Source organism: Hylobates moloch, unplaced genomic scaffold (genome assembly GCF_009828535.3).
Source record: "Hylobates moloch isolate HMO894 unplaced genomic scaffold, HMol_V3 SCAFFOLD_17, whole genome shotgun sequence".
NCBI lineage: Eukaryota > Metazoa > Chordata > Mammalia > Primates > Hylobatidae > Hylobates > Hylobates moloch.
The window spans coordinates 68,137,397-68,162,421 of NW_026652292.1; the positions used below are offsets into that span (position 1 = coordinate 68,137,397).

General features: G+C 43.8%; 1 protein-coding gene and 1 long non-coding RNA gene across 2 annotated transcripts in view; one reads left to right on the forward strand and one right to left on the reverse strand.

Moving 5' to 3' along the window:
* The first annotated feature begins 24 nt into the window (after positions 1–24).
* LOC131381692 (uncharacterized) lies at positions 25–23,869 on the forward strand. Its single transcript, XR_009210573.1, has 4 exons — positions 25–463; positions 568–675; positions 22,900–23,063; positions 23,709–23,869. It is a non-coding gene; the product is annotated as an uncharacterized LOC131381692 (long non-coding RNA).
* The window catches only part of LAP3 (leucine aminopeptidase 3), a 30,790-nt gene continuing 9,156 nt past the window's right edge, over positions 3,392–25,025 (reverse strand). The window contains exons 7-13 of the mRNA XM_032135521.2: positions 22,404–22,562; positions 15,863–15,987; positions 14,266–14,354; positions 12,828–12,930; positions 6,637–6,716; positions 4,422–4,531; positions 3,392–3,962 (exon numbers count right to left, since the gene is read on the reverse strand). Coding sequence (XP_031991412.1) covers positions 3,773–3,962; positions 4,422–4,531; positions 6,637–6,716; positions 12,828–12,930; positions 14,266–14,354; positions 15,863–15,987; positions 22,404–22,562 — 856 coding nt within the window. The 3' untranslated portion in view covers positions 3,392–3,772. The remainder of the gene's footprint in view (positions 3,963–4,421; positions 4,532–6,636; positions 6,717–12,827; positions 12,931–14,265; positions 14,355–15,862; positions 15,988–22,403; positions 22,563–25,025) is intronic.

Here is a 25,025-nt window from a genome sequence, read left to right on the forward strand (position 1 = left end):
AGAAGGTCACGTGTCTGGTGCAGTAGGCGTGGTCACGTGACAGGACCGCGCGATTGGAGGATTCTGTTGCGCCCCCGGAAGGACGATTTTTAATTCTTCTGTTTTCTTGTCTATCGCAAAACAGAGTTTACATGTATTTTTCCTTTTTTCTTAGCTTAAGAATTGAAGACTTTGGCCGGATTAGACCTGGTTGTGTGGAGAGAAGAATTAATAACTACAGTGGAGCGAGCCCTCCCGCGAGAGTCAGGATACTACTATGCTAGTCCCGACTCAGCCCCAAATGCCTGTAGAGACTGGCTAAGTCACTTTTTCTTTCCGCGGGCTGTTTACCGTTGGTAAAAGGAGAGGGTCTCCCACTCACTCCACAAACATTTGTTGAGTCATTGGTGATAGCGGGAACAAGACAGGCAAAGTTCTTCCTGAATTCTGGTCGGAGATGGATAACGGAAACAACTTTGTTGAGGTTCCCAATGTGCCCGGCACTGTTCTCTTTAGATATTTATGGTTACATCAAAGAGAAAGTCACTATGCTAATCTTTTTTTTTTTTTTCTTTTCTTTTTTCTCAGTGTCTCGCTCTGTCGCCCAGGTCGGAGTGCGGTGTCATGATCAGGGCTCGACCTCCTGGGCTCAAACAATCCCCCCACTTGAGCCACCCAAGGTAGCTAGGACCACAGGTGCGTGCCGTCGCGCCGGGCTTTTTTTTTTTTTTTTTTTTTTGTTGAGTCAGGTGTTCTACTGAGCTCAAGTGATTTTATCGCCGCGGCCTCCCAAAGTGTTGGGAATACAGGCATGAGCCAACGCGCCAGGCTGCTAATCTCTTTTTTTTTTTTTGAGACGGAGTCTCGCTTTGTTGCCCAGGCTGGAGTGCAGTGGCGCGATCTTGGCTCACTGCAAGCTCCGCCTCCCGGGTTCACGCCATTCTCCTGCCTCAGCCTCCCAAGTAGCTGGGACTACAGGCGCCCGCCACCATGCCCAGCTTTTTGTATATTTAGTAGAGACGGGGTTTCACCGTGTGAGCCAGGATGGTCTCGATCTCCTGACCTCGTGATCCGCCTGCCTCAGCCTCCCAAAGTGCTGAGATTACAGGCGTGAGCCACCGCGCCCGGCACCAGACTGCTAATCTTTTAATAACCTGCTTTTAACATTTGCCTTCTGTCAAAGCCCGACTGAGGCTCTTTATCACCCAGAATAAATCTGTTTTCAGTTTCCTTCATAAGCCTGTAATTCCAACCCTCTAATTCCATCTTTCCTGATGAAGTGACTTCTGAACATGAATAACCAGGGAAACCTGTGTTTGCTCACTACACTTACCGGCTTTTAATTCTAATAAATACCACAAACATGCATGCCCATTTCCATTCCCTCTATAAACCAGTTTAGATATACAATATTTTTGCATGTCAAATTTCTTAAATGTTAAAATTAACAGTAACAAAGAGCTTTTCCTGTCAAACATTTTCAAAGTTAAAAAAAGGGCACACATCCCATTGATGGATTAATTTGATTCATCTGATACAAAAGTAAAAAAGAGGAGAGCTTTGTTCTAAGTCTGCACCAATGGAATTACGTTGATTGGTTATAGTCTCAGAAGGTGAGCAAACAGTTTTACCCGTTGACAGTCTTTTTTTTTTTTTTTTTTAAGAGATGGGGTCTTGGTTTGTTGCCCCAGCTAGAGTGCAGTGGTTCATAGCTCACTCATAGCTCACTGCAGCCTCAAACTCCTGGGCTCAAGCAATCCTCCTGCCCTAGCCTTCTGAGTAGCTGGGACTACCGGTGCACCACCACAGCACCCAGCTTATTTAAATTTTTATTCATTTATTTTTTGTGACGGAGTCTCGCTGTTGCCAGGCTGGAGTGCCGTGGCACGATCTTGGCTCACTGCAACCTCTGCCTCCAGCGATTCTCCTGCCTCAGCCTCCCAAGTAGCTGGGATTACAGGCATATGCCACCATGCCCAGCTAATTTTTGTATTTTTAGTAGGGACGGGGTTTCACCATGTTGGCCAGGATGGTCTCAATCTCTTGACCTCGTGATCCACCCACCTCAGCCTCCCAAAGTGCTGGGATTACAGGCGTGAACCACTGCACCCGGCCTTAAAAAATTTTTTATAGAGACAGGGTCTCAGTATGTTGCCCAGGCTAGTCTCAAACTCCTGGGCTCCAAGTTATCCTCCCACCGTGGCCTCCCAAAGTGCTGAGATTACAGGCATGAGCCACTGCATCCACTGCCCCCCCACCTGCTTTTTGTTTTTTGAGACTGAGTCTAGCTCTGTCGCCCAGGCTGGAGTGCAGTGGTGCGATCTTGGCTCACTGCAACTTCCGCCTCCCGGATTCAAGCAATTCTCCTGCCTCAGCCTCTTAAGTATCTGGGATTACAAGCATGTGCCACCATGCCTGGCTAATTTTTTTTGTATTTTTAGTAGACGGGGTTTCACCATATTGGCCAGGCTGGTCTCGAACTCCTGACCTTGTGATCCGCCTGCCTCAGCTTCCCAAAGTGCTGGGATTACAGGTGTGAGCCACCGCGCCTGGCCTGAGACAGGTTCTTGCTCTTTCACCCAGGGTGGAGTGCTGTGGCATGATCGGGGGCTCATTGCAGGCTTGACGTCCAGGTTCAAGCAGTCTTCCCACGTCAGCCTCCGGAGTAGCTGTGCTCAGCTGACAGTCCCTTTTATGATTGTTTCTTTTTTCAGCACACTGTTGCTGGCTTGAATTCTTTTTAAAATTTAATCAAATAGAGACAAGGGTCTAACTATGTTGCCCAAACTGGTCTCAAACTCCTGGCCTCAAGCAATCCTACTGCCTTGGCCTCTCAGAATGCTGGGATTACAGGCATGAGCCACTGTGCTTGGCCTGTGGTCATGTTTCTTACTTCAGTACTTCAAATAAATTCTACATCCATTCAAGTCACTGAACTGAAAAAGAGCACTGCGGTGTACCAGTGCAGCAGCCAGACCACCTGGCTTGAACTTTGAGCTACCAGTTACTTGCTCTGTGACATCAGTGGCATGTTGCTAAACCTCTCTTGTGCCGCGTTTCCCTCATCTGTCATATAAGGGTGATAACAGTACCTGTCTCATTGGGTAGGACTCAATAATTTAACACCTGAAAACACTGAGGACAGTGCCTGGCAGATGGTAAGTCAACAATGGTTAGTAGTATTCTGACTGATTCATTTTGGAAGTCATTTGCCAAGCCACTATTACCCAAACTGATGAGCTCAATCACTGAGTACCTTTAAGTGATGAGGAACATTGAGAAAATACATAAACCACTGTGCCCCAATTTAATTACGTAGTTCATACAACATGGCTACAGAGACGAATGATATTCTAGTAATAAGTTACTGAGTTTGTAGCAATATGTAAGTAAATATCAGAGCCACATCAGAGAGCACAACAAGTTGGATTTATTGTTTCTGACAAGTGCATAATAATTTTCAGTTTGCTCATGTTCCTAGCATCACAAATCTGAGGTACAATTTTGCTTCTCAATTAAAAACATATACTCTGAAAAGTGATTAGGAAGTTCTAAAAATTTTAATCATTTATAGAGTATCTTAAAAATCCTTATCAAGTAAGATATTAACTTTACCTTTATAAATCTTTGTGTAAAATGAAAAAAAAATCAAGGCATACAAATTTCATTGTGTTCTACATTTTTAAATACCATCCTTTGTCTCTGTTAAAAGATTTTCATCCATTTATTCAAAAACCTTTTAAATTCAACTGTCCAATTTAAGATAGAGTGAAGACATTTTTGAGTATCTGAACTAAGCATTGTCTTGACTGAAACGAAGTAAGAATTCAATGAGAGTCCTTGTGGGCCTCCCGGTCATGCCTTTCCGTAGATACGGAACCTCATCTTTGTTGGTCATCACGCCTGCTATGTCTAAATGTGCCCACTTAGGATGAGTCACAAATTCTTTCAGGAATGCTGCAGCTGTACATGCTCCCGCAGATCTGAAGAAAAAGACAAAAACCACTTTACAACCCCATGTAAATGTGCACTGAGAGCCCACATTTTTGCTAAGTACATTCTACAACCAGAGAACAAGAGTCAAGCTTATAAGACCTATTAAGATGCTAACCCACATATCACTTTCAGAATATTTATTTTCAGATATTGCTTTAAGCAGTAAAGGATAAATTCTATATTCCTTTTTGCTATGGTAATGAACTCCCATATTTTCCATCTCTTTCCCTTACCATTTACTTAAAATTACCATTAGATTAGAAACATGCAAATTTTGAGATCTGGTTGAAGAAATACTTGAAAATTCAAGACATTAAAAAGCTTACAAGCACTACACCAAAAGGAAATTAAGTAGTTAAGCCTTTTATAAGGGGATAAAATTGAAAATAGCTATTTTGGCAATCAAGGATGATTGTATAAATGTACATTTAGCTTATATTACATACCTGTATTTTCCAATGTTGTTAACATCAGCAAGCTGGCAATCTACAACCTGTCTTGTATAATGTTCAAAGAGAGGCATCCTCCAGACACGGTCCCCTGTTTCAATGCTGGCCTAGAGAACAGGTATGACAAGTAGAAGAGTGGATGAGGCAGGTTCTGGGAAATTCATGGCATCAACGTGCTCAATGCATGAAGGAAGAGTTGTTCTAACCTGTTACTCTAAAACATGAAACTAGAAAATAGGTTTCAGAATTGTGTCCACTCATTAAAAGATTTATTTTAGAACTATAAAAGAAACCAGGAGGCCGGACACAGTGATTCACACCTGTAATCCCAGCACTTTGGGAGGCCAAGGTGGGTGGATCACGAGGTCAAGAGATTGAGACCATCCTGGCCAACATGGTGAAATGCTGTCTCTACTAAAAGTACAAAAAATTAGTTGGGTGTGGTGGCACGTGCCTGTAGGCCCAGCTACTCTGGAGGCTGAGGCAGAAGAATTGCTTGAACCCAGGAGGCGGAGGTTGCAGTGAGCCAAGATCACGCCACGGTACTCCAGCTTGGCGACAGAGCGAGACTCTGTCTCAAAAATAAATAAATAAATAACAAATAAAAAGAAACCGGGAATGTTGTGAGGCAATTTCACAAATCTGTAGGGCATTTTGCTAAAATCATCAAACTACAATTACAGGCTTTGTGGGTTGATTAGGGTGAAAGAGTTCTTATGTGGCGGGTCACTTCTATGTGACAGAAACACATGACTGGACCTGTATCACTGAAATCCTGAGACAGGGTGACCACATTCATTCATTCATCATTTACCCACTCACTCATTCATTGTTTATTGAACTACTGAGCACCATCAGGTGTGCTGAAATACTACTAACTGAGTCACCCAAGGGCCTACAGGCTAGTAGGAGAAATAGATACATAAACAGATTATTTAACTCACTGGTAAAAAGTCAAAGACCTAAAAGTGAAAAATCAAGAAGCAGCAATATAAGCTGTTATTTTAAGACATAAGTAAATACCAGATGAATCAGCCAAGGGTTGAAAGCGGCTGCCTTCTGGAAAACAGACTGTGGGCTGCTGATTGTTGATTTATGCACATATAACTGAGGTTTTTTTTTAAAAGCTTAAATGTTTTTAAAAAGTCAAAACAACAATATTGTGGGTGCCATGAAAGAGGGATAACGGTTATGTGGGAGGCCAGAGGAGAGGTTCCTGGCCCGGCCTGCAAGGAGATGATGGGGCTGAGTATTGCAGAACTGGGAAAATTGGGCTTCATGAATGATGACATATATGAAGGAGAAGCAGTTTAGGGTGAAAATAAGTTTAGACCTTAAACCACCCTCAAGATTATATTTGGGGACATTTTATGTTTGTCCCCCACTGGCACAGAGTAAGCTCCCATTAATTACTAGTTGAATGAATGAGTAAGCAGCCAGCTGGAGCTATCTGGCAGCCACGTGGATACACAGAGGCTGGGGCTCAGGAGAGAGATGGGAGCCATCAGGCAACACGTGCTGGCTGGAGCTTCCCTGTGCGGACTGTGTAGAGTAGGAAGAGTCTATGGCCTTGAACTGAACACCAGCCAAGGGCGACCAAAGGGAACAAACAAATCAGGAGACAAGAGCAGGAAAATCACAGGAGAAGGCAGCCCAAGAAAGGATTATCACAGAAGCTGAACCAGGTGTCAGGAGGCCACAGAGTCACCTGTTGCCTCAAGACAGGCTGAGTTAGGCTAACAGTGGTGTGGGCAGTCGAAAACCAATGGCAGTAAGAGAGGGAGGGTGTGTGTGTGTGTGTGTGTGTGTGTGTGTGTGTGTGTGTAAATGAGGGTGACATCCTCATTGCTGCAGGGTGAACTCCCTTACATGGCTCACGACACGCAGTCACAAACACTGCTCCACAAAGCCATCTTCAAAACCGTTTCTACCTCAGGGATTCTCAACTATGACCACAGTGTTCGTGAGACATTTTCACAGGATGCTGAGGCTACCGGAGGGGAGCAGGGGACATCATCCCCTCCTTTAGGAACATTTGTGGAAAACCCAATGCCACTGAACTCAATCCATTGCTGTGGTTCATTTTCAATTCAAAGGCAAACCTGCGGCATAAAAATCACTTTAACACGGGGGTTGAAGAAGTCTATCCTTCTAAGGCTAGAATAATTTATTCACCATCTCTACAATTTAGATATACAAATATTATTCCTACCTCAAAGAGTTTGTTCCAGAGCCAGGACGAATTGGTAAAGACTCCAGTGGCACCTGATCCCAAAGCTACATCCATGGCACCTGTAAGACACAAGCCCTCAGTCAAGTGCAGTCTCTCCAGGCAAAATGGGCTCCTCTGCCACGCAGATGGAAACCTTAGCATGTACCCTATTTAATGGCTTCCTCATTTTCAAAAATAGATAAGCTTAGAAAATCTTTCCTGTACATAGTTAACATATTTTTATGTTTTTCAAGCCAGAATTCATTTAAATAATTAGGAAATGCAATAACGGAACCTACTGAATTTGACCAATAATTTCATTTCAGGGATAACTGTTACCTATTTTTGACATTTCCTTCCAGACATCTAACCTTTTTTTTTTTTTTGAGAAAGGTCTCACTGTCACCCAGGCTGCAGTGTAGTGGTATGATCAGAGCTCACGGCATGCAGCCTCAAACTCCTGGGCTCAAGTGATCCTTCTGCCTCAGCCTCCTGAGTAGCTGGAATTACAGGTACATGCCGCCACACCCAGCTAATTAAAAATTTCTTTTTGGGCCGGGCATGGTGGCTCACGCCTGTAATCCCATCACGGGCGGGATCACCTGAGGTCAGGAGTTCGATACCAGCCTGGCCAACATGGAGAAACCCCGTCTCTACTAAAAATACAAAAATTAGCTGGGCATGGTGGTAGGCACCTGTAATCCCAGCTACTCAGGAGGCTGAGATAGGGAGAATCGCTTGAACCCAGAAGGCAGAGGTTGCAGTGAGCCGAGATCGTGCCATTGCACTCCAGCCTGGGCGATAGAGCGAGATTCTGTCTCAAAAAAGAAAGAAAAAAAAAGGCCAGGCACAATGCCTCACGCCTGTAATCCCAGCACTTTGAGAGGCTGAGGCAGGAGGATCACCTGAGGTTGGGAGTTTGAGACCAGCCTGACCAACATGGAGAAACCCTGTCTCTACTAAAAATACAAAATTAGTCGGGCGTGGGGTGCATGCCTGTAATCCCAGCTACTCAGGAGGCTGAGGCAGGAGAATCGCTTGCACCGCTTGAACCTGGGTAGGCAGAGGTTGTGGCGAGCTGAGATCGCACCATTGCACTCCAGCCTGAGCAACAAGAGTGAAACTCTGTCTCAAAAAAAAAACCAAAGAAACAAAAAAACAAACCAATTTCTTGTTGTAGAGATGGGGTCTCATTATGTTGCTCAAGCTGGTCTTGAACTCCTGGGCTCAAGCAATCCTCCCATGTCAGCCTCCAAAGGCACCAGGATTACAGGCGTAAGCCATCATGCCCAGCCCAACTTCTAAACTTTCATAAAAAACAAGACCAACCTGTATGTGCTCAAGCATGTGTTCCTCCTTTTTTGAGACGGAGTCTTGCTCTGTGGCCCAGGCTGGAGTGCAGTGGTGCGATCTCGGCTCACTGAAACCTCCACCTCCCGGGTTCATGCCATTCTCTCCCTCAGCATCCCAAGTAGCTGGGACTACAGGCGTGTGCCACCACACCCGGCTAATTTTTCTGTATTTTTAGTGGAGAGGGGGGTTTCACCGTGTTAGCCAGGATGGTCTTGATCTCCTGACCTCGTGATCCGCCCGCCTCGGCCTCCCAAAGTGCTGGGATTACAGGTGTGAGCCATCGCGCCTGGCCGTGTTCTTCCTTTTATGCTTTAAAAATTTATTCTATTCCTCTTTGGCCGGGCGCAGTGGCTCACACCTGTAATCCCAGCATTTTGGGAGGCCGAGACGGGTGGATCACTTGAGGTCAGGAGTTCGAGACCAGCCTGACCAACATGATGAAACCACGTCTCTACTAAAAATACAAAAATCCGAGTGTGGTGGCGCACGCCTGTAATCCCAGCTACTCAGGTGGCTGAGGCAGGAGAATGGCTTGAACCCAGGAGGCAGAGGTTGCAGTGAGCTGAGATCGTGCCACTGCAGCCTGGGCAACAGAGTGAGACTCTGTCTCAAAAAAAAGAGAGAAAATTATTCCTCTTTTATAAACAAATGTTTGAAAGTATTTTTAATGATTTAAAAATAGTCCACTGGATGGAGGTATCATAATTTACATACTACTGGCATTGAGGAATCTAATTTTTCAGCAATTTTAATCACATCTAAGTATTGCTATAAGACTTTGATGTCTGTTATTACTGCATCATATTTACTTGTTTCATCTTTAGTTTTTTTCTCCAACAAAGTTGTGTCCCATTGGCTGACTTCTATTTTTACATTAATTAGCATATTTTTTAAAAATCAACTTAAAAATCCAGATTTGCAGGTCCTCTTGAGAAGAGACAATCAGGTACAGCCACTTAGTGCTGCCTCCTTTAGTTGTGGTATGAGCTCCTGGTAATCTCATTTGTTATTTGCCTGGCCCATCTGTAAGCGCTGAGTCAAGGAACACGTCTGGTTCCTAGACATATCCTTAGGGCCCAGAAAGCACACTGCCTGGCATAAAGGAGCTAAGTATTTATTGAAAGGAAAAGCAAACCTTACTATCCTTCAGTACCAGGACAAGCACTGAACCCACCACCATCAGTACCAGGACACACATATGGAATGTCACAGGAGACAGCACTGAAACTGGGGGAAATCTATAGTCTTCACAAGGTGGCATTTGCTCCCTGTAATGCAAAGTATGTCCAAGTTGCTCCTTAAATTCTTCACCATGTCTTTACATGAAACTGCTCATTAGTATCTCTCCCAAGGAAAACTGAAACTTGAAGACAGTACTAACTAGTCAGCCCTCCGTATCCGTGTCTTCTGCATCTATGGAGTCAACCAAATGCAGACAGAAAATATTTTGAAGCGGGGGAGATGGCTGCATCGGTACTGAACATACACAGACTTTTTTTTCTTGTCATTATTCCCTAAACAATACAGTGTAACGAATATTTACATAGCATTTACATTGTATTAGGCAGTATAAGTAATCTAGAGATGACTTAAGTATACTGGAGGATGTACATAGGTTATATATAAATACTATGCCATTTTACATAACGGATGTGAGCATCGTGGGTTTGGTATCTGAGGTGGGATCCTAGAACCTATCCCCCATGCATACTGAGGGACAACATATACACACCCATGAATACTTTACTTGTTTTCAAGTTAGTGGTTTTTTATATAACTATTCACTTGTCCTCAAAATATTTCAATCAACCCCGTAAGAGTCATCTATCAGTTTTAAAATTTGTCATAGAAAAGATGAACAATCCCCTCAAACAAGAACATGCTATCTTCCCTTAAAGTAATAAAAAATGGCAGACATAAGTATTTAAGGTGGTCCAGTTGGGATGACGGCTCTAAAGATGATTTCATTATATATTTAAATAGTTTATTCTCTGTAATTCCAGAATTATTTCCACAGCCCATTTCAGAACTACTAGTAACAGAGGCATACTTCCCATTTTCATTTACAAGGCACATTTGGAGCCCTGTGTTGTGATGCCTACTGATCAATGTTACCAGAATTGTTCATAGTCTGGAAGAAACATCAAAGCCCCAAGGAAAGTGAGCATAGCACCACACTCATTCAATCCTAAATTATGCCCAAGCATTAAGAAAATGAAAAGAAACACCATGACTGGATGGTCATCCACGAATATGTCACTGTTCCTACAACCTGGGGTACGGCCTGCCTTTCAAAGGACAGTAACACCTGTTTCAGTGTCTATATTGTGCTGGGCCATGGACATCAACCTGTATCATCTCATTTAATCTTCGCAGGCATCCTTCCTGTGAACGAGGTGCTATTATACCCCTTTTATGGATGAGACAACTAAAGCCTAGTCCAAAGTCACGTGCTATTAAAAGTTAGGACAAGTTTTAAAATCAGGTCTTCTATTTCTGAAGACTGTGTACTTCCTCCTATCAAGAGCCTGAGCTTAGAAACTGGTTCTTATTCTCCTCTTGGAACCTGAGCTTCTGGAACTCAGAAGGGGCTCAGTAGTATTTGGGGAACCATCACCCGGTGTGGTCTGAAAGCTCGCCCAGGTCACCCTTGCTTACATAGGGCCAACTTTCCCACCTTCTCACCTCTCAGACTGAGAAAAAAGTGGGGTAGAATGCTGCTATTAAGCATCTAGGAAAAGTATTTCCCAAAGTGGTAATTATAAAAGTTATGTTTAAATTGTAGAACTTGATGTATCTGATGTATCTATCCTCTGTGATTCCTCATTTACAGTAAGGGGGTACCCGCTTCACTGCTACTGCCTCCCCCAACCCCCCACCCTAGAAGCTCTGCTTTTCAGGTAAAGTGTTTGCTAAACTGAATAGGTAGACCAAAAACCATGAAAACACTATAATGCCAGCTTTGAAAAAGAACTCTTAGCAATAGACCTGTGGACCATTTTTAGACCTACATATAAAAGGGAACATGATTTCTGCCAAAGTAAAGGCTCAGTATGACCAGGGCAAGAATAAAACCAAAGGATAACAAATGATCTAAATTTTCATCTTAAAAGAGGTAGTCTGACGTTAAGATTCAGAAATTAATTTTTTTAAAAAAGGGGTAGAGTCAGGATGAATTACTGTGAAGAGAACATTTGGATGAAAGATTATGAACACTGGGATTTGGCAATAAGACAACACTTGTTTGTCATCCCTTTAGGAATCTATTCCCAGCCCTCCAGGGCTGGTGGTGTCACAGCCTGTATTAAAGAGGCTTTCAAGAAACTCCCTCCAGCCTTTACAGCTCTTCCAGGCAAATGGAATTGTCCCCAAGTACCAATGCTCAAAAGGGCCAAGGAACTTGTCCATGGCTAACTGACTAGTCAGTGGCACAGATGGGAGTTCCACCTGAGCCTGGCCTTAAAGCGCAGGCTTCACACTGTGTCACTTGTTAAATGAGGATCCTGCTACCCTGGTAAAATGTTTTTCCTTATGACATCAAGTATAAAAGTTCCGGAAAAAAAAAAAAAGTAAAGCTCTGAAAGCTCAGAGGGTATCAGATACATTATAATTAGTTTAAAAAAGTAAAAGAAAGCTATTGACTTGGGGATTTATCACTAATCTTTTCAGATCTGTATCAAATGGTAATTGTAACAGAAACCATCTCTTAACATCATTTTATTTTATATGTTATGTTATGTTATGTTATGTTATGTTATGTTATGTTATGTTATATGTTATGTTATGTTATGTTATGTTATGTTATGTTATGTTATGTTATGTTATTTTTTGAGAGGGAGTCTCGCTCTGTCACCAAGCTGGAGTGCAGTGGCGCAATCTCGGCTCACTGCAACCTCCACCTCCGGGGTTAAGCGATTCTCCTGCCTCAGCCTCCCGAGTAGCTGGAATTACAAGCACGCACCACCATACCCAACTAATTTTTGTATTTTTAGTAGAGACAGGGTTTCACCATGTTGGCCAGGATGGTCTCGATCTCCTGACCTCATGATCCGCCTGCCTTGGCCTCCCAAAGTGCTGGGATTATAGGCGTGAGCCACCGCTCCCGGCTCTTAACATCATTTTTAGATGTCACTCTAGGTGAGCTGATCTGGCCCACTTGTTATTTCTTTGTTTAAAGGTACAGCCCAGGCTGGGCACAGTGGCTCACGTCTGTAATCTTGTAATCCCAGCACTCTGGGAGGCTGAGACGGGTGGATCACCTGAGGTCAGGAGTTTGAGACCAGCCTGGCCAACATGGTTAAACCGTCTGTACTAAAATATAAAAATTAGGCCGGGCGCAGTGGCTCATGCCTGTAACCCCAGCACTTTGGGAGGCCGAGGCGGGCAGATCACCTGAGGTCAGGAGTTCAAAACCAGCCTGGCTAACATGGCAAAAACCCCGTCTCTACTAAAAATACAAAAATTCGCCAGGACTGGTGGCACGTACCTATAATCCCAGCTACTTGGGAGGCTGAGGCAGGAGAATCACTGGAACTCGGGAGGCAGAGGTTGCAGTGAGCCGAGATCACGCCACTGCACTCCAGCCTAGGTGACAGAGTGAAACTCTGTCTCAAAAAAAAAAAAAAAAAACAAAAGGTACAGCCTGGAATGCTTTAAAACAACGAACCTAATATTCAAAACATTTTACAACTGCAGAACAATTCCTCTGGTGAAAGATCTTTGAATGCCAATGGACCAAGCCAAATTTTAGCAAAATAATGCCGCAAGTATAGTGTGTGAAATCCATGCAACAAACAAGACTTCCTTCAAACAAAATCAAGGCAAGTGCACAGTCTGACCTGTTAAGGTGGCGGCATTGAGGATGACCTTCGGGTTAAACGTGTGTGCGTAACAGAGCGCATCAGCCAGTATGAGCCTCCCCTCAGCATCAGTGTTATCAACCTGCAGAGGGTCAAAAACAGAAAGGGTGACAGCGTGAGTAAAGAATATGAAAACTAGACACTTGCAACAGTGTTCGACAGAAAAGTTGGAAAAAGCTACCGTGACGTGTGTCATTATCAAACCATTCATACTTCCATGAGAATAGGAACATATCTAATCTGGAGAGCAAATATGATTTAATAATCCCCCAGCACCTTGGGAGGTAGAGGTGGGCAGATAGCTTGAGCCCAGGAGCTCGACACCAGCTTGGGCAAGATGGTGAAACCCCATTTCTAATTAAAAATAAAAAATAATAATAATATAAAAATCACTGTACCAGAGCTGATGACCTAAGGTTGATGACTTTGGAAACCAAAATAAATAGAAAAATGTCTAGTCCATTTTACCCATAACTTCATAACAAGAAGGGGAAAAATGTAAAGATTTCCGAAAATGAGGTAAAAGAGCTTAAGAAAGCTACAGCTACATGGCAGTCTCAATCCTAGAAATGAAAACTCTTGCAATTTCAGTAACACTTCCTAATTATATTCCTTTCTTTTAAATAGAGGTCCGGTCATTTTATGAGTGACTTGTAATACACGCATGCATGCACATGCCACCCGGAGGACCTGCTGCCACATCCCCTTGAGTGCAGGGCCCATGATGTAGGACAGTGTTTTCCACCTCAACACCTACAATGGAAAAAAGTCACTCCTAGCACAGGTATATCCAGAAGATAGCCCACAGTTTTACTGCTTTGCCGCACTCTGCAGGGCGGGCAGCAAATTCATGGAAACGTGAGTGTATAGCATACAGGAAGTGGGAGGAACAATAAGTCTGGAAAAACATTCTTCAAAATCCCAAAAAAAGATACTTCTGCCTTTGCAAGAAAAGCTACTCAGGGGCCAGGAATGGTGGCTCATGCCTGTAATCCTAGCACTTTGGGAGACCAAGGTGGGCAGATCACTTGAGTCTAGGAGTTTGGGACCAGCCTGGGAAACATGGCAAAATCCTGTCTCTACGAAAAGCTAGCCAGGCATGGTGGTACGCACGTGTGGTCCCAGCTACTCAGGACGCTGAGGTGTGAGGATCACCTGAGCCTGGGGAGGTCAAGGCTGCAGTGAGCCATGATCACACCACTGCACTACAGCCTGGGTGACTGACACAGCGAGACCCCACTTCAGGAAAGGGAAAGGGAAAGGGAAGGAAAAGAAAGGCTACCCAGCACTAAAGACAGCACCCTCCCCAATATGGTTCTGGGGCTCTGCATCCATCCAAGCTGTCTGTGGTTATGTGGCTACCACGGGATTCCTGAGGAACGCCAGATGGGGAGTGCTGTGTCTCCCATTTACAAACCTGGATTGTCTTCCCGTTCTTGGCTCTAACAACATCCCCCGGCTTGTTGGCCTTGCCGCTGGGCATATTTTCACAAAGAGGGGCCAGACCTATTGGAAAGAATGTATGAAGCCACACAGTATATGCTGGGTACAAACATGCCACCCATGGGACAAGAGGCCACCTGTGAGCCATGAGAAGCAAGACACAAGGGCCACCTTAACGAACTGATAAAATTTAACATCATCAATGACACAACTGACATGATATGTCAGTAACAAGAAGTACACATCACCCATGTAGCATTCTTCCCAAATAAGTCTAACTTGATTCTAATCAAGAAGAAGCAATTCAAATAAATACAAATTGCAAAATATCATGAAACAAGCCTAGACCCTTCAGAACTGCTAATGCCATGGAAGAAAACAGGAATAGGGTCTAGACTCAAGAAATCTAAAGGGGCACCAATGGCAATGTGTGGTCCTTGATTAGTTTCTGGATTTAAAAGCTAAATATAGGCCAGGCACGGTGGCTCATGCCTGTAATCCCAGCATTTTGAGAGGCCAAGGAGGGCGGATCACCTGAGATCAGGAGTTCGAGACCAGCCTGATCAACATGGAGAAAGCCCATCTCTACTAAAAATACAAAATTAACCAGGCGTGGTGGTGTATGCCTGTAATCCCAGCTACTCGAGAGGCTAAGGCAGAAGAATCACTTGAACCCAGGAGGCGGAGGTTGTGGTGAGCCAAGATCACGCCATTGCACTCCAGCCTGGGCAACAAGAGCGAAACTCCATCTCAAAAAAACCCAAAAAACCAAAAAAACCTAAATATAAATAAATAAAATGGATATTTTTCACACAACTGGAAACTTGAATTAGGTTACTGTATTAATCCTTGGAAAAGATAATGGTTTTGTCATTACATAGAATGTCCTTTTTCTTAGAGGACATGTCATGATGTCTGCAACTGACTTTTAAATAGTTCAGGAAAAAAAAGGACTACGATAGTGAAGGAGGGGGCCATGTCTGACAAACCTGGATTCCAATTCTACCTTCCTTGTGCAATGGACATGCCTCAGGGCATTATTATTTAACCTACGACTCTCTCCTCCTTCCCCGTCTCCTCTGAAATGAGTATGAGCAATGCTATTACACAAACTCCCAGTACTGTGCCTGGGAGTTTTTATCTTCCATTACCAAGAACTGCCACATAATGAGCACTTTTTCTGTCCTAGGTACTTTCTGTGTGCCATTTCACTGGCCACAATCCTATGAGGCAATCAGTCAATGAGCCAGCAATGTCCTGCCACCCCAAGTACCAAGCAAATTTCATAATGTCAACTACAAACTTGACATTATGTGCCCCTGACTGCTAACCACTTTTTGCAGAAGTAAAATAAATCAATTCCAGTTAGAGCCCACTGGTTGCAAGATACATTTAGCTCAATCAGCTCAGACAGTAAAACACTTATCTGAGCTAAACAGCTTCTGCTTGATGACTATTTAAAAATCATTTCTTATCTTTTCAGATTAGGGGAAATCATATCTGTTGTCTCTGTTCTCCTACCTGGCTGGAATCCAGAAGCTCTATGAGATGTAATCCGTTGCCCCACTTACCTATAATATTAATGGGCAAATTAAGCTTTGCAGCAGACACGATGGCTGAGCATATAGTTGCAGCTCCTCCCATGTCAGCCCTCATGAGGTCCATATTTGCAGAAGCCTTGATGGAGATACCACCACTATGGGGAAATGGACAACGTGCAATATTAATAGCAAAGAAGATGGCCAAAATCACTTTATTTAAAAAGTATAGACGGGCACGGTGGCTCACGCCTGTAATCCCAGGACTTTGGGAGGCCGAGGCGGGCGGATCACGAGGTCAGGAGATCAAGACCATCCTGGCTAACACGGTGCAACCCCGTCTCTACTAAAAATACAAAAAAATTAGCCGGGCGTGGTGGCGGGCGCCTGTAGTCCCAGCTGCCACCATGCCTGGCTAATTTTTTGTGATTTTAGTAGAGACGGGGTTTCACCGTGTTAGCCAGGATGGTCTCAATCTCCTGACCTCGTGATCCGCCAGCCTCGGCCTCCCAAAGTGCTGGGATTACAGGCATGAGCCATCGCGTCCGGCCTTTAGCTCATTTTATTTCTACTTGAATGAAATTTAAACAGTGCCACTGGAAACATTACTGTATCATAAAATCAAGACTGCGCAAATTCCATCTCTGTATTGTCTCATTAACTCCTGACACCCACATAGTCTATTCAGCAAATTTTATGAATTGATCAACTTATGGAACGTGAAGGTCATGAGCTGTTAAGAAAAGCTGATGAGCTCATAGAGATGACTGGAGGCATTTCTCTGAAACCAACAGAAGGACAGAGGGCTAACATTTCCTTCCAACACTGCACAGGGTGTGCTATATCCTGCTGATGGCAAAATACAACCTAAATGAGGCACAGGCCCAACGGCTCAGAGACAGAACTTCAACATGAGAACTGAATAAGGCCGCAATTAGCAAGAAACCAAACTACCTGACCCCAAGAGGCTTCTAACTAGCTAGTGGTTTTTCTGCTTCCAGTCTGTAGGAGTCCAGAAGCAACATGCTTCACAGGCCAAGCACACAGCCAGGGGCTTCAACTCTGAGTTCTAATTGAGATCTGCTGCTCATGTGCCCTGGTGGCTCACTGGAGAGAGGTCTGCCTGCTGCTCTGAAGTCTGCTTTCCTTCCAAATTAAGTCCTAATTCTCACTGACCTCGAAGCACTTGTTACTTAGATGGTTGGCATGTTCACCAAGAATTAAAGATGATCCCCTGGCTCAAACAAGAAAAATACATGGGAAAACCCCATGGACAAAGGGAACGCGCTGTTGCATTTGAAGTTCTTCTCCTGTCCACCTGCCACATTTATCTGCAGGCCTCTTCTGGAAGTTCTGCTCTCTAATTCCTATCACTATGGTTCTAAGGTAGCCACCAGTTAAAGATCAGCAATCAGCTTTGGCTCACTTTTTCAATCTCTCTCAAATCCACCCACATTTCTACTCAGCTGCCCTCATTGATGCTACTACCCTCTGTCATTTGGATGTCGGTCAGGTATCAGTCTCACCACTGTCATTTCATTAACCATAAAGACAGCACATTTTTACACACACACACAATCTATCTCAATCAAAATCTCAGTAGGTTTTGTTGTGTGAAAAAACAAGCAGGCCGGGTGCGGTGGCTCACGCTTGTAATCCCAGCACTTTGGGAGGCCGAGGCGGGCGGATCACGAGGTCAGGAGATCGAGACTGCGGTGAAACCCCTTCTCTACTAAAAATACAAAAAATTAGCCGGGCGTGGTGGCGGGCACCTGTAGTCCCAGCTACTCGGAGAGGCTGAGGCAGGAGAATGGCGTGAACCCAGGAGGCGGAGCTTGCAGTGAGCCGAGATTGCGTCACTGCACTCCAGCCTGGGCGACAGAGCGAGACTCCATCTCAAAAAAAAAAAAAGAAAAAGAAAAAGAAAAAACAAACAGATTCACCGAGTGTGGTGACTCATGCCTGTAATCCCAGCACTTAGGGAGGCTGAGGCAGGCAAATCACTTGAGCCCAGGAGTTCGAGACCAGCTTGGGCAACATGGCAAGACCCCATCTCTATAAAAAATACAAAAATTAGCGGGGCATAGTGGTGCGCATCTGTAGTCCCAGCTACTCGGGAGGTTGAGGTGAGAGGATCACCTGAGCCCAGGGAGGTCAAGGCTGCAGTGGGCTGAGATTGCACCACTGCACTCCAGCCTGGGCGACAGAGTGAGACCCTGTCTCAAAAAAAAAAAAGAAAAAAAAGAAAAAAACCCAAGCAGATTCTAAAATGTATATGAAAATACAAAGGGTGTAGCCAAAGTCATTCTGAAAAAGAAGAGCAAAGCTGGAGGACTCATGTGACTAGATTTCAAGCCTACTCAAAGCTGCAGTAATCAAGATATTTGGTCTTCAGGCACTGGTGAAAGGATACAGAGCCCAGAGGCAGACCTACAATTATATGGACAACTGATTTCCACCCGAGGTGCCAAGGTAGTCCAGTGGGGAAAGGACAGTCTTTTCAACAAACAGTACAGAAGTAAATGAATAGCCACATAGGAAAAAAAAAAGACAAAAACAAACCAGGTCTTTTCACACCATACACAAAGATTCAAAGTGAAGCATAGCCTCAAAATCTAAAACTCACTTAAAATGAAATACATTTTTAAAAAGCCTTACAACTCTGTAAAGCCAACACTCCTATAAAAAAGGGCAAAAGATTTGAATACCTTACTACAGAAGATATACCAATGTCCAATAAGCACATTAAAAAATGCCCAGCTTTGGCTGGGCGTGATGGCTCGTGCCTGTATCCCAGCACTCTGGGAGGCTGGGGCAGGCAGATCACTTGAGATCAGGAGTTTGAGACCAGCCTGGCCAACGTGGTGAAAACCCGTCTCTACTAAAGATACAAAAATTAGCCAGGCATGGTGGCGCGTGCCTATAGTCTTGGCTACTTGGGAGGCTGAGGCAGGAGAATCGCTTGAACCCAGGAGGGGGAGGTGCAGTGCGCCGAGGTGCACTCCAGCCTGGGTGACAGAGCGAGACTCCGTCTCAAAAAATAAAAATAAAAAATGACCAACTTCATTAGTCACTAGAGAAATGCAAATTAAACCACAGAGAAATCACTGTATACTCACTGGTACAGCTAGAATTATAAAGACTGACAATATCAAATACTGACGAAGGTGTAGAACAATGAGAATCTTTGCACATTGATGGCAGAAGTGAAAATGTAGCCGCTTTGGAAAAGTTTGGTAGTTTCTTAAAAGTTAAACACACAGTTATTATACAACACAGTGGCTGTATTTACGCAAGAGTAAGGAAAACACGTCCACACAAAGGCTTACAGATGCTCTTAACTTTATTCCTAATAGCCTAAAACTGGAAACAACACAACTTTCCACCAATAGATGAACGGGTAAACAAAATTTGGCATTTCCATACAACGGAACACTACTCAGCAATAAAAAGGAAGAATGACTGACACGACCAACAACATAGATAAACCCCAGATACTATGCTGAAAGACAGAAGCCAGACATCAAAGACTGCATTTATATGACTTTCCAGAATAGGCAAAACTAATCTGCAGTAACAGAAAGATGACCGGCTGTCTGGAGCAGGGACAGAGGGCGAATGACTACAAAAAGGCAGAAGGGAACTTCTAGGGGATGATAAAAATGTATTTTCCTGACAGTAGTGAACGGTGCATAGGTGTATACATTTGTTCTTTGGTTTTTAAAATCAATCTATCGACCTATCTAATCTATGTTTATTTATTTAAAGATGTTGTTTTACTATGTTGCACAGGCTGCTCTTGAACTCCTGGGCTCATGTAATCCTCCTACCTCAGCTTCCCAAGTAGCTGAGATTACAGGTGTATGCCACTGCACCCACGCGGGTGCACACATTTGTTAAAACTCATTGAGCTGGCCACTTAGAGGGTGAATTTCACTGTATGTGTAAATCTCATGTCATTCCGTTTGGTGGAAACCCTTCAGCTACGGCCAACTGTTCTTAGAGCAGAGTGTAAAATCCAAGCAGGCCCACAGCGACCAAGCTTGTGTACCTCTCTAGCCATATCTTGCCCCTTCTCTCCATCACGTTCTTGTGTGCAGGCACACCGGTACTCTTGCCATACCAGGAATTTACCCTGCTCCTTCCCGAAGGCCTGCAGCCTTCACCATGCTTCCCTGTACTTGAATGCCTGTCCCTAGTCTCTCCTGAGCTAATTCCTCCTGATCCTTCACATCTTCAGCTAAAACTGACACTCCTGCAAGGAAGCCTTCTCTAAACCCAAAGAAGACTTTCGCTTTAAGTCTTTGGGTTTAGGCCTCTTTGTTTTTATTCTCAGCAAAAAGTATAAATGTGGACTTAAATTAACAATAAACTTCACCCTTAGCATAAAAATATTTGTGTCACAATTGGCAAAACATTTAAGAACAGTTTAGGGCCAGGCGTGGTGGCTCACACCTGTAATCCCAGCACTTTGGGAGGCCAAGGTGGGTGGATCACAAGATCAGGAGTTTGAGACCAGCCTGGCCAACATGGTGAAACCCCATCTCTCTCTACGTAAAGAAAAAAATTAGCCAGGCATGGTGGCAGACGCCTGTAATCCCAGCTACTCGGGACTAAAAATACACAAAAAAAATTAGCCGGGCATGGTAGCAGGCACCTGTAATCCCAGCTACTTGGGAGGCTCAGGCAGGAGAATTGCTTGAACCAAGGAGGAGGAGGTTGCAGTGAGCCGAGACTGCACCAATCCACTCCAGCCTGGGCAACAGAGCGCGATTCTGTCTCAAAAAAAAAGAAAAAAAGTTTAGGCTGGGTGTGGTGGCTCACACCTATAATCCCAGCACTTTGGGAGGCCAAGGCAGGCAGATTGCTTGAGCTCCGAAGTTCAAAACCAGCCTGGCCAACACAGTGAGACCTTGTCTCTACTAAAAAAAAAAAAAAAAAAAAAAAAAGTTTAACTTTCTAAATTGTATTTGCTGTATTGTTTTTATAATATACACTTTAGTACAATAGTATAATGCATGTAACTTATAAAAAAGCATGCATATTTTGAAAGGGATGTGCTCAAGATCTTTTACTGACTGCCTATACCAGGAAAACCATTTGGAGATCAATGCTTTAAAGAAGAAAATGTGAACTAGTGGGTGGGAGACACAAGGAGGCACTTTGACCTGCTAACATAAGGAGACCACACTGGCAGCAAGCTATGCCAGCGACAGGGGCTTCCTACGTCTAGAAGCATTCCAGAAAGGGCACAAAAATGTACAAGGGGACATCAACATCGTATGGTTATCTAGCAGCATTTTCCAAAGTAGTTTCCAGGTAATATGATTCCCAGGAATCACGGTTCCTTCAAAAGGAAATACGGAAAATGCTATATTCTGTAACCTGAGAAGCCCTGTAGTTAAGCAAATAAAACAAAAATGAAACCCCTCATGTGTTTCTCTAACCTAGTTTTTTGCTAAGTAGCCCTTTTTACGCCTCATACCCGCTGGCACCCCTGAAACTTGTGTTTGGTGGCAAATGCTTCCCACGGGAAATACCAAACTCCACCGTCTTTCTCAGTTCAGCCTCTCCTTGGTTGAAATAACCAGATACAGTTTCCAACTCTAAGAAATACTTATGGTTGAATAAGATTAATGGGAGCTAGACTGGTCAGCTAAAAGAAGTAATCATCTGAAGCAAGCAAAGGGAAGACAGCATAATCCAAACAGGGGCATCACCACTAACCTCGTGGAGAATCTTTAACAGCCACGGAGGACAAGCAAAGTGCATGGCAGAAAAATCTGAAGACAGTTTAGGCAGAGCACAACGGCTCACACCTATAACCCCAGCACTTTGGGAGGCTGAGGTGGGAGGACTGCTTGAGACAGCAGTTTAAGACCAGTTTGGGCAACAGTGAGAACTCATCTCTATAAAAAAAGGACACGACACACCTGAGTTTGACTTCTGACTCCACTTACTAGTTATGGGACTTTGAACAAATTATTTAAACTCTGAGTCATGGTTTCTTTACTTGGAGAATGTCTACAATACCTAGCCCGCAGGGGTATGGTTAGGGCTAACACACGCAAAATACCTGATAGTTTCTGACATATTCTAAGCATTTTAGAGGTGGTAGCATAATAAATTTAAAGTAATGTACACCTTCAACCAAACACCATGCTTTTGAATCAAACTATAAACCGGCCAGGCACAGTGGCTCATGTCTGTAATCCCAGCATTTGGGAGGCTGAGGTGGGCGGATCACTTGAGGCCAGGAGTTCAAGACCAGCCTGGCCAACATGGCGAAACCCCATCTCCACTAAAAATGCAAAAATTAGCTGGGTGTGGTGGTGCACGCCTGTAATCCCAGCTACTTGGGAGGGTGAGGCACAAGGATTGCTTGAGCCTGGGAGGCAGAGGCTGCAGTGAGCCGAGATCACGCCACTACGCTCTAGCCTAGATGACAGGGTGAGACTCTGCCTCAAAAAAAAAAAAAAAAAAAAACCAAACCAAAAAAAACCCTATAACCAAGTAATTTAACTGCATACAAATCATTCACCAAAATACAAAGCACGGACACAATAAAAAATACCTGTCAAAGGTAATTCCTTTCCCAACAAACACCAGGGGTGGTTCATTTGCATTGGGGCTGCCTTTGTAGTGAATTTCCAAGAAGACTGGGGGCTCGTCAGATCCTTTGGCCACACTGAGGAATGATCCCATTGCCTGTTCCTCAATCCAAGACTTGGGTCTACAGGGTAGAAAGAGGGAAAAAGTAAATATACTGTTACCTTTATTTCAAAATAACAGAAAAAGCTCATCACAGTGTGTGAAAAAGTATAATATACAAACTCTTAAAGTATACACACATTAAGGTTTCAACTATCAGGTCCCATTATTTGCTTTCTGTATATTCTTGGGCAAGTCACTTGATTCTAAGCCTATTTCCTCATCTATAAAATGAGGTCTGTAACTCTTCCATCAAAAGATTATTGAGTTACTAAGAGAAGTCATGTGTGGTACCTAATGCAATGTCAACTAACAGTCTACAGTCTTTATAATTAATTTCCTCCCTCCAATCTACTCAGATATTTCTACAATTTTAATTTAAAGATGAAGTTAGAAGGCCGGGTGCGGTGGCTCATGCCTGTAATCCCAGCACTTTGGGAGGCTGAGGTGAGAGAATTGCTTCAGCACAGGAGTTTGAAACCAGCCTAGGTAAAAAAGTGAAACTGTCTCTAAAACAAATAAGGTAAGATATAATAAAGATGAAAGTAGAGGCCATTGAAGGAGGATTACTTGAGGATAGAAATTTGAGAACTGCTTAGGCAACAAGTTGAGACTCGGTCTCTACAGAAAAAAAAGAAAAAAAGAAAAAATTAGCCAGGCATGTAGGTGCATGCCTATTGTCCTAGCTACTGCAGAGGCTAAGACAGGAGGCTCGCTTGAGCCCTAGAGGTCAAGGCTGCAGTGAGCCACGATCTCGCCACAGCACCCGACCTGGGCAACATAGCAACACCCTGTCTCTTAAAAAAATAAAACTAGCAATAGGCTCTGAGACCACAAAGAGTGCTTAAAGATAGGTAAGGGATCCATTACTTTATTTCTAAAAATGAAAAAAAAAAATAAATCAACCAACAAACAGCAAACCAAAGCTATATTCCAATGACTGGAAAAAAAAATATCTTATTTGCTTTTTAAGAACTGTTGAATTCTATCTTTTTAATGTTGTCACACACTGTTTCTCACAGTTTCAACTGTAGCTTGAGGCATCTTTGATTTAAGTGAGAAAACTAGTTAGTTCTTACTTAATAAACATGGGATCAGTGGGGTAACAGAATGGAAACAGTCCCTAGTTCAGACTAGAAAACTGATGCTATATTGCTCTTCTTTCTAGGCTGGGAGCACAAAAGGGCTTTGTATTGATTTCTGGCCACGGTAACTAAGCCAAGAAAGAAATCCTATCCTCCTGAAGACCAGCAACAACCACAGCCAAGGAATGCTCCTCGGGCATTTGGCATCCACTTGTTAAAATGATTAAACTAGGACTGCATCATGGTGGGATGACCAGCACACTTCAAAGGGAAAAAAATTTTAAATTGGAAGATAAAACAGTTTTAAAAATCACTTTAAAAAAAAAAAAAAACAAGGCTGTGCAATGTGGGCATTTTAAATCATTAACTCAGTTCTTGATGTCTGATTAAAGTCCTGCCCTTGTGGAAAACTGCCTGTGTTTCTTTGATACACACCAACCTACAATGGAGAGTGCTCAGCGCAGCTATGTCTCAGTTTAACGAGTCATACCCCACCCATGCGTCCTGCCTGGTCTCTGCTGAACTCTTTTCCCTTTGCTCGGCTACAAGCCTTGCAGCTTCCTCACCTGAACTGTCCTGCCCCACTCTCTTGTACTGTAACTTCTAAGCAACCTGCAGGACTCTCCTTAGGCTCCAGTCTTTTTTTTGAGACACGGTGTCTCTCTGTCACCCAGGGTGGAGTGCAGTGGTGTGATCTCAGCTCACTGCAACCTCCACCTCTCAGATTCAAGCGATTCTTGTGCCTCAGTTACCCGAGTAGCTGGGATCACAGGCATGCACCACCACTCCCAGCTAAGTTTCATACTTTCAGTAGAGATGGTGTTTCGCTATGTTGGCCAGGCTGGTCTCGAACTCCTGACCTCAAGTGATCCACCTGCCTCAGCCTCCCAAAGTGCTGGGATTATAGTCATGAGCCACCACGCCTGGCCTAGACTCCATATTCTTATTAAAATTTTTATTTTAGAGATGGGTCTTGCTATGTTCCCTAGGCTGGCCTTGAACTTCTGGACTTGACTGACCCTCCCGCCTGCCTCTTGAGTAGCTGCAAATAGAGGCGTGCACAATCGCACCAGCAGCTCCATATTCCTTGGCAGTCCCCCTCGTCCCTCTGGTCCTGCAGCACCCTCTGCAAACCCCGTTTACCTCCCTATTCCTTCTTACAACATCCTCACTTTCTGCAAGGACGAAGACCACTGTCATGCATCTTTGTATGACAAATTCCAGGTACACCAGAGGGGCTGTCATAACCACTATTTGGTGACCAAAAAGGTACTTTTATAGAACCTAAACATTGCTATAGATTAAGCATATACTAACCATTCCAGAAATTTTATCAAGCTCTAAGTACTGTGCTTTCTATAGACTATTCATTTTTCTTCACTCTGTCTAAACCATAGATG